The sequence below is a fragment of the Protobothrops mucrosquamatus genome, unplaced genomic scaffold (genome assembly GCF_001527695.2).
Source record: "Protobothrops mucrosquamatus isolate PMUCROS unplaced genomic scaffold, P.Mucros_1.0 scaffold2580, whole genome shotgun sequence".
NCBI lineage: Eukaryota > Metazoa > Chordata > Lepidosauria > Squamata > Viperidae > Protobothrops > Protobothrops mucrosquamatus.
This window is the reverse complement of record NW_015388636.1, coordinates 180,009-189,819: the sequence shown is the minus strand read 5'-3', so window position 1 is coordinate 189,819 and position 9,811 is coordinate 180,009. Positions and strand designations below refer to the sequence as shown.

At 43.8% G+C, this 9,811-nt stretch overlaps 1 protein-coding gene across 1 annotated transcript; it reads right to left on the bottom strand.

Annotated features, from left to right (window-relative positions):
- Positions 1-387: 387 nt before the first annotated feature.
- Positions 388-4,119, bottom strand: LOC107295938 (cholinesterase-like). The gene is made up of 3 exons (XM_015825271.1): positions 2,612-4,119; positions 1,231-1,385; positions 388-422 (listed from the first exon to the last, which is right to left on the bottom strand). Exons 1-3 carry the CDS (start codon positions 4,105-4,107, stop codon positions 388-390), a joined length of 1,686 nt encoding a protein of 561 aa, XP_015680757.1. The 5' UTR covers positions 4,108-4,119.
- Positions 4,120-9,811: the final 5,692 nt, after the last annotated feature.

Genomic DNA, 9,811 nt, shown 5'->3' with positions numbered 1-9,811 from the left:
AAATGACGCATGCATACATATTCCTAGGTAACTCTGGGCTACAAGGACACATTCCTTATGTCTCCATTTGTCTATTAAATAGCCCCATTCAGCTGAAAACTGATTTCCCACACAGGTTTCATTCTCATGCTTTCTCTTTCTCAGCACTTGCAATTTACTACTCTTAATGGCTCATTCATTCCCTATATTTATGCTAAAGTCGTAGAGATCCTCCCAGTTCCTCTTCCACAAAGGCCATTGGCACCACGCAATGAGTGCTACTTAAAAAGTGTTTGGAATTCCAATGGAAAATACTATTTAGAAAGAAGTCTAGCCCCTTCTGAAATCATCCAATTTGATCCTAGCTGACATCTGTAAAGCATTGGATCCCTACCTTCCGTCTTCTTCCTAGTTTGATGAAACAGAATCACCTTCGGACTTGTCTGCAGAACAAAGAAAAATGAAATGAGGATTCCATAGATTCTGAGGCATAATATATATTTATTATATATATATCAAAACATGTTATTGTTTGTCACAAAGTCAGCCAGATGTTTAGAATAGATTTGACATTTTTGGTACACATATCCAGCCATTCCCAAAGAGCTGGGACAGACAGATACTGTATTGTTTGATAGTGTTAAAGGTTGCAGGATGTAAGTTGTTTCAAGTAAAGCTGCCTTTTGCAATTGACTGTCAGGGATTTTGTCAATGCCAATGGTGGTCAATGATATTTTGAGATTGATAATATTATTGTGGTTGGTGTTACCTTTAAGTGCACAACTAAGGCATACATAGAGATCTCCTAAGACATTAGTTCTCAATCTTTTCTTCATCACAGACCTCATTTAAATACCTTTTGTGGTAACAGGCCTCAAAACGTAACTCAAGATTTCAATCATAACATTTTTTTCAAGCCTTCGCCAAGCCCCTTTGATCACACTGCAGTTACCCAAGGGTCCACGGACCACAGGCTGAGAACCACTGTCCTAAGACATAACTACAGACCTAACTCTTGAAACATCATGAAAGATTCTTGCTCTACAAAATTGCCCAGTACAAAATCAAATGAGTATGTTTTTTTCACTCTCAGCAAAGACTGGCAATAAAAACAAAATTTTTAAGAGATTGCTCTGTGAGTAACATGGGTGGTCTCTACATTTGATGTATAAATATCAATAAGGTTTTTAAAAATATCTTTTTCATCAACCACTACTCCCCTCCAAAGGCAGAACTAATATTTGAACTTACGTGGCTCTTCAGCCTTTGAAAAATGGCTCTTTAAAAAGTCACAGTGCTCGATTGCCCTTTGCTGGAATGGCTCAGTATTAAGAAGGAAGAAATTCTGCTCTGTGGCATTATAGAGCGGCCACTCATCCTCGGTGGCCACCAACCCAGCAGGATTCCTATGGAGAAAGAAAAGGATGCTGATGGAAACTAATCAAGGAGAGAACCAACCCAGAAATAAGGATAAATTTCCTGACAGTGAGAACAATTGATCAGTGGAATGGGTTGCCTTCAGAAGCTGTGGATGCTTCATCACTGGAGGTTTCAAAGAAGAGATTGGACAGCCATTTGTCCATAATGGAATAGGGCAGTGGTGGGATTCAGCTGGTTCGCATCACTTCGGCAGAACCGGTAGTTAATTTTTTATTGTCCAGGCCCAGAGTGGACTTTTGGACGTGGCATCCACACAGAGAACCATATTTGAATCCCACCACTAGAATAGGGTCTCCTGCTTGAGCAGGAGGTTGGACTAGAAGACCTCCAAGGTCCCTTCCCATGCTGTTATTCTGATGTATATTATTCTGATGTAGCTCTTTTCCAAAGGGACCGGTCTTGACTTGAGGAACTATAACCAAGGGGAACTCCCAAAGGGGACTTTGAGGGAAGGGTGGGGTTTGGCATAGTGAAATCTCTTGTGTCTCCTCCTTGCTGCTCCAAAGCTAAGCTAGCTCCTCACAGACTCTTGAAATCTGCCAATCCCAATCCACCACCCCCATTCCTCACACCCTGGGCACCCTCCATCTTGGGAGTTTCCTCTTTACTACTTACTCCCTTGCTAGCCTTTGCTCATTCTCCAAATGATACAGTAATGCTTTGTTTTCTATCTGGCATGTATTTACAATGGCTGCAGCATCCCTGGGTCACATGGTCGCCATTTGGAAGCTTCCCAGTTGACTTTCAACAAGCAAAGTCAGTGGAGGAAGCTGGATTCACGTAACCATATGTTATACTTAACAACTGCAGTGCTTTGCTTAACGACTGTGATAAGAAAGGTCTTAAAATTGGGCATGATTCACCTAACAACTTGCTTAACAATAGAAATTCTGGTCCCAACTAGTCGTAAATTGTGAACGCAACCTGTAAACATAGAAAAAAGGAATAGTGTGCATTACTTTATGGCTGCATTACTTTAGACGTAAAGAGCATTTGTTGAAGGTGGGTGTGGGCTTTCTTTCGATTTAAATTGTGAACTACCTGTATTATGTTAACTTGTAAACATAGAAAAAAGGAATAGCGTGCATTTCTTTATGAGTGCATTACTTACATATAAAGTGCATTTGTTGACTGGTGGGGGCTTTCTTTGGATTTAAAATACAAATTTATAGAAATAAAGTGAACCACTTACCCAGTTCTGGCAAACTCTGCCCAGTATTGCATCATCTTACTGCTCAGTCTGGCCTCAGCCTCTGTGTACGTTTGATTGACAGGAAGCACGGATTCAAGGGTCCCAAAAACGTAAGGAATCTCAGCACCGTGGGATGCCCCAATCCATTCAGGCCAGACTGACCATGAAGGGCGATGTGCAAATAAATAGGCATATACAGGACTCCCCGTTTTCCTGATATTTCTTGCAGCTTCAATCAATGGGCATGCAATGATCCGATCTGTATAGAATTGGGACAGAGCAGAGCGGTATTTTGCTGGGCCCTGATTTCCTTCACTGTACTTCAGGGCAATCGTCTGAACAAAGTCTTCAGTTGCATTTGGCACCAACCGTCTTATCCCTTTCAGAAGCTGCTCCTGATTGATGAGATTGTGGGTGGTGTTAGAGAAAACATAGGGGGAAAATGAGACTCCTTCATCAGAGGTTTTTCCTATGAGGACAGGTTTGACCTGAATTTGCCCCTCCTCCATGAGCTTTTCTGGATCACCAAGCAAAAAATCCCCATCTAAGGTTGGGCTGAAGGGAATATTCAGAATGAAGTCACCTTTGAATAACATAGATATTTCATGCCGAATAAATTCAGACACATTTTTCGTTTCCAGGCAATGCAGTATGCTGGCATTACTGTCGTCGGAGCAACCTAGCAAATGAACAAATTCCAGCGATAACTGTTTGGCTTCCTCAGGAGACCTCCAAGCCCAGAAAGCATTGGCTGTTCCACTCTGGATCACCGCTTGGGCAAAAAGCTCCTGGCTTTTTGATGCAAGAAGATGGAAATTCACAGAAGATCCTCCAGCACTCTCGCCAAAAATGGTCACTCGAGAAGGGTCTCCCCCAAAGGCAGCTGCATTCTCTTTTATCCACTTCAGGGCCAGCTGTTGGTCCCATAAGCCCAGGTTCCCTGGAGCAGCTTCTGGCAAGTAAAGAAAGCCTAGGGCTCCCAAGCGATAATTGGTGGAGACCACAATGACATTCTCAGTGGCAGCTAAGGATGCCCCATTGAACAAATCCAAAGAAGACGAGGCCATAAAATATCCCCCTCCGTGTATCCAGAACAAAACAGGCACTGGTGAAGAAGGTTGTGGGTGTGGCACCCAGATGTTGAGGGAAAGGCAATCTTCTGACAGTGGTGTTTTAGGAGTAAATGTCTCTGCTTCAAGGACATCCTGGAAAATAAATTGAGGGCAGGAATTGCCAAAGCTGGTGGCCTCCAAAGTTTGAGTCCATGGCTGATGTGGAAGAGGTTTCTGGAAGCGCAACTTCCCCAGGGGAGGCTCAGCATAAGGAATGCCTAGATAGGCTGTCACAGATCCAGGGCCAGTCAGGAACCGCTTGCCCTTAATAGGGCCACTGCTGGCTATGACCACTGTGTCCCCATTAGAAGCAGAACTGGAGGCTAATGGAAAGAGGAGGAGGAGGAGGCAGCACCGGAGAGAAGGGCATAGCTGACAAAGCATTGCAACAGTAGGAAGAGTTGATGGACCTGGAAAAAGTTACAACCAATATGAGATTATTCCTCTTACTGTATAAGCCCACCTTATGCTAATTCATCATTGATTTATATGTGATAAATGTGATAAATAAATAAATATTATTTTTATTTCTCACCTTTATAAGTCCACCCATCTCACAAAAAGTGACTCTAGGTGGAAGATAACCATCAATAAAAATAAATGAAACGATTTTCACAGTGGAGAAAGTCATTGAAAAACTGAGCTTTCTACCACTGTAGTCCTTTCACACCTGAATGTTAACCTTGATTTGTCTGAGATTCCCTTTTCCTGCCACAGTTGCTCAACCAACTCAAAGATTAATCAACTTTGGATCTTTCCCCTCTTAAACTTGCCCACTGTACAGAGAATCTTTGACTTATAACCCACAATTAAGCCCAACATTTCCACTACTAAGCAAGATCATTGTTAAATGAGTTTTGCTCCATTTTACAACCTTTCTTGCCACAGTTGTTAAGTGAAACACTGCAGTTGTTAACTTAGTAACACAGTTGTTAAGTGAATCTAGTTTCTACATTTGGTTGTCAGAAGGTTGCAATAGTTGGTCACCTAACCCCAGGACACTGCAACCGTCATGCATATGAGGCAATTGCCAAGTATCCAGATTTTGATCACATGACCATAGGGATGCTGCAATGGCCGTAAGGATGAAACATGGTTGTAAATCACTTTTATCCCTGCTAGTGTAACTTCGAATGGTCACTAAAAATGGATATAAATCGAGGACTACCTGTACTACAGTCTTTCCTATAACCAGTGCTTTTTTTTCTAAAAAAAATAAAGGTGCCAGAACTCACACATATCATACAACCCACCTTGCCTACCCTACAAGGTTCCATCCAAAAAAGGTGCGTTCTATGAGAAAAAAAGCCCTGCCTATAACTATATATACTTATGAAAATTGGACAATTAAAAAGAAGGGAGACAGAAGAAAATTTGATTCTTGCAAATTGTGGGATTGGAGACCACTAATGCTCATATCTTGGAGAGCAAAAATAACAACCAAGGAGATTTTAGACCATGTCAAACTGAAACCTAGGATTATGAAGATAACCCTGCCCTCTTTTGGTTATGTTGTGCAATAAAATTCCTTAGAAAAGCCAGTTATGATCAGAATGGTTGGAAGCACTTATAAAAGAGACCAGCACAGAATACCAACAAACATGACACTGTTTAAAACCTAGAAACATTAACCAAAGTTGTAAAGCATCAGAAAAAAATGGAGAAAGCTAATCTGTAAAGTCTATAAAGCAATGTTTTTCAGTCTTGGCAACTTTAAGATGTGTGGACTTCAATTCCCAGAATTCTGCGAGTTGAAGTCCACTCATCTTAAAGTCGTCAAGATCATTGTCCCCAACCCTTGGGCCACAGCCCAGTACCGGGCCTTGAGCCTTTCACAATTGGGGCGCAGAAGTGGCAGGCAAGTGCGTGTGCATGCGTGCATATCCTCTCATGCATATCCTTTCACACAAGCAGCATGCATGACTGCCACACGTATGGATCCATTCCCGCTCCCCTCTCCCCGCTGATCCACAAAGCCAAAATGTTGGGGAACTCTGCCCTAACCGTAATATTTTCCCATCCACACATGCTTTCCTTGGCAGGTGCTCTATGCTGGCTAATATAAGCATCTCTGTGTGTGATGACCCAGGGCACAGCACAGAGGCAATGCAGTCAGCTGGCAATTCAAACTGTTCTTTTATTGCACCCAATTTTCCCCAAATGCTCAGTTTGCTGGCAAGCCTCCAACAAAAAATCACACATACATCCTGTTGTGTCCTGGGTCTACTGAAGCATTTCAGCAGGCCCAGAAATGTTGCAAACGGTCCCGGGCAACCGGAAAGCTGCCCAGGACCAGACTGGCGCAAAAAAAGGTCCTTCCCTATTGGCTGGACTGCCTGGGTTTGGGAAGACTATAAAACATAAAACATCCCTTCAGCCGACTCTGGTTGAAAGTAGGTTCAAATACAGGCTGATTAGCATAAGAAAGTAGTCAAGGCCATAGAAATAAAATAGAGAATCCGAAATACAGTCCCATAGTAAGGTTTCCAGGTTTCCAAACAGAAGGCACAGAACAAGAGCAATAATACACAACACTCCCATGAATCAGCATTTGTTCCCAGACAAATGCCCCACTCCACAGCGTCTCCTTAAATCTTAATCCCCAGGTGTGCCTTGTGGAATGGGACAGGATGCTCTCCTCCAGAGCCTGCCTGTGTTGTTCCCTCCTTCTCTCCACTCTCCTTGCTCTAGGATCAGGTGGGGGTGGGCTTTGTTCATCACCTGAACTCTTGTCTCCCTTGTTCCAATCCTGAAGGTCCCTGGCCTGCCTCAGCCTGCTCTTCCCCACAGTCCTCTGAAGCCACAGACACCTCTCCCTCTGCCTCCATAGGATCCTGTTCCAGCTCCATTTCCTCCTCAGATTCAGGTTCCGACGGAGGCATGACACTGTGGTTTTTCTGAAGAAGGCCTATCTTTATTTGTCCTCAAGGAACAGGATACTCTGATCTTCAAAATGAACAAATTGTCAGCTGTACAGTTGCAATATTAGAACAAAATAAAGTAGAAATAATACCTTGCATAATGTATCCACTACATTTAGTACAATTGCACAAGTGTTCTAAGAAATGCAATTCTATCAATATCTACCTAGAAGAATCTCCTGCTGGTATTTAAAGGGTTTTATTGCTAGATAAAGATGGCAGAAATTTGCAAGCACATGTCTGAACCTAGGAGAAATGGCACCCCAGTTGGGGCTTTCTGTTCACTGCCTTTTTTTTCCCCCACTCTCCTTCTCTCTGTCTCAAACTCTAGCAGGCATTTCCTATTATGGCTGAAGAAACTGTTGTCTCTTTACATATGTTTAGCCTGGAATAGCACTAACTAGCCTAAATAGCCTAAATTAACTAGCCAGAAAACAAGAAATTCTAGGCCCTTTCCTAAAAAATCATCTTCTAATTCTCTGACAAAATGTTTTTTTAAAAAAGTCTGCAGACTTTACTCACTTGTCAGATTCAACGGGACTACAGGTTATTGGAAAGAAGCAAGTTTCAGAGATGACCAGGCTGTATCCGTCTCACAAAAAAATGATCCTGAAAAGGGAAACTTTATATATTTGCAGGGAGGTGCATTGACCAATTGGATTCTGCCCATAAAGGGGGAGGAAGCTGCAAATATTGGCAAAAGGCTCCAAGATCAAAGAGATGGAAAAGCAGAGAACTTCCTTCAAATGGGGTGAGAGAACTCTAGTGCAGAGGACAGTCACCATCTCTGGTGTGCAACCTGCAGCCTTGAAAAGAGCCATTACAACATCTGTCCAGATTTCAAAGCAACTAAAGAACCCGAAAGCAAATAACAATTACCTGAGGTGACCCAAACCGGATGACTCTCAAAATGTAGGACAGACAGCAATCACCAACAGATAGACTCGCAATTGGCTGACCAACTGCACTCGGCAGGTATCATGAACAGTGGGAGCTAGGGATGTCTCCCGGCTAGCCTATCAAACAGAAGGATTAGAGGGGACATGATAGCTGTCTTCCAATACTTGAGGGGCTGTCACAAAAAAAAGGGGATTGATTCATTCTCTAGGGCAGGGCTTTTCAACCGGTGGTACGCATACCACTTGTGGTACATTAACAAGTGGCAGGTGGTACGCAGCCCTGCCTAGCCAAGTGTAGTGGGGGAGGGAAAGAGCCTGCACAGGCAAGGACTTACTGTGAGAGAGTCCTCTGGAGCTGCAGAGTGGCTGGGGTAAAGCAAAGGCCCCAGGCTCACTTCCGGCTCACCCTCCCCCATGAGAAAGGAGGAGGAGGGGGCGGAGACAGGAGAGGCTATAAAAGGAAGCAGTTTGGGTGGGAGAGGGAGAGAGAAAAAAAGCAGCAGTCTTGGGAGGAGGCAGAGTCAGCTCTAACTGCACCAAAGGGAAAGAAGAAAGAAGGAGGAGGAGGAGGAGGGTGGGGGGAGAGGAGAGGAGATCAAGCAGGCCGGCCATGAGCTGATCTATAACTGCTGTGGCAGCCACTTGTGCTAGCAGCAGCAAACAGGCAAGAAATGCAGTGGGCGAGGGGTCACCCTCCAAGAGGAATGAAAAAAGGCAGCAATGGCTGGAGGTGAGGCACTAGGGGAGGGAGGGAGATGGAGAGTGGAAGGATTCTTATTGCTTTTGTGACTTTAAAGTTCTGGGATTTGTGCAATGTGGGCTTTGTGTTCTTAAGGAGTGTTTGGCAATTTCTATTTGGCTGATGGCTGATGTCTCCTGTTAGCTTCTATTGCTCTGCTATTGTTAGCTGTAAGTTTTGCTGCAAGGGATTTTGAAGTATTTTTCTCCTGAATGGATTTTGCCTGTAGCATTCCTTTACTTATGAATGGAGCCATTTGGGGAGGCTGCCTTACCTGGCAGCCTGTACTTATTTACATTTTTTTTTCTTCCTTAAGTGCCGCTGCACTCCTCAACTTTCCTTTCTAGCCAGTAGCTAATTCTTAAAGGGGAATGTGCCTTTTTAAGCTAGTTCACTCAGCAGTTTGTCTTTTCTGTCTCTGGAGGCTTTTCCTTGTTTGATGAATATATGGAAGAGAGAAAATATGGGGGGGGGTTCAAATTCTTCCTTCAGAAGGAAGTGGGTGTGAGAAAGAGGGAGGCATAGAAGGAGGGAGAGAGGGAGGGAAGTCCCGCCTTAGCACTTGGCCACCAGCAGCCCTGCCATTGACTTTGCTTGTCAAAAGGTTGCAAAAGGGGGTCTCGTGGGACACTGTGACCATCATAAATATGAATCAGTTGCCAAGCATCCAAATATAAATCACATGACCCTGGGCATGCTGCAATGGTCATAAGTGTGAAAAATGGTCATAGGTCATTTCAGTGCAATTGCAACTTTGAACAGGTGTTGTTGGTTTTTTTGGTCATCAAGAGAGGGCTCCGAGTGCCACCTCTGGCACCCGTGCCATAGGTTCGCCACCACTGGTATAAGGTCTACTGTCTTGAGGAGGGGTTGGACTAGAAGACCTCTAAGGTCCTCTCTAGCCCTATGATTCTATATTCTGCACTAATTAATTTGTTTTTAAAATATGTATATAGAGACCACGCTTTCCAACCTGATACAGAGCTATTAATGCTGACGGTCTGCATTAAGGTGATCCATCCAATTGCGGACTCACTTTACTGCACAGCCATTCAAACCACAATCCAACAGCTGGTTAATGAGATTGTCACGTGCCGTCTGATCAAAAGCTTTACTGAAATTGAGATACATTCCAAGTCTTTTCCTTGTCAATCAAAGTAGTTACCTTGTCAAAGAAGGAGCCAAGATAACTGTGCTGGGCTATGTTGTATATGAGATAGGCCAGAAAATAATTTACAAGGCTTGATGCCTTTCCAGAAGGTCAAAAGGTGGGAGCAGACCTCAATTCAGGTGGGGAGATAATCGATAGAGCGGGGCTCCCCATTTAGACCCCCATGGCCTTGCCATCCTCAGGCCTCCCCCAGCCCAAGGACATCTGAGGCTCCAGTTTGTAATATACCTTCAACGAAGAAATGTTGCCTTACTGGTGAGAGAAGGTGGCACCCTACAAGTTGGATCTCCTTCCATGATAGCAATGTTTGCCATCAGCCGGGTCAATGGCAGTACATTGATCCTTATGAACCCTTTAC

Excerpts from the sequence above, each read along its gene's own strand:
- LOC107295938 (XM_015825271.1), bottom strand. The coding sequence starts at position 4,107 with ATGCTTTGTCAGCTATGCCCTTCTCTCCGGTGCTGCCTCCTCCTCCTC. Across the intron at positions 1,386-2,611 it reads GCAGAGTTTGCCAGAACTGG|GAATCCTGCTGGGTTGGTGG; the intron begins GTAAGTGGTTCA and ends CTTTCTCCATAG. Across the intron at positions 423-1,230 it reads TTCAAAGGCTGAAGAGCCAC|ACAAGTCCGAAGGTGATTCT; the intron begins GTAAGTTCAAAT and ends TTTGTTCTGCAG.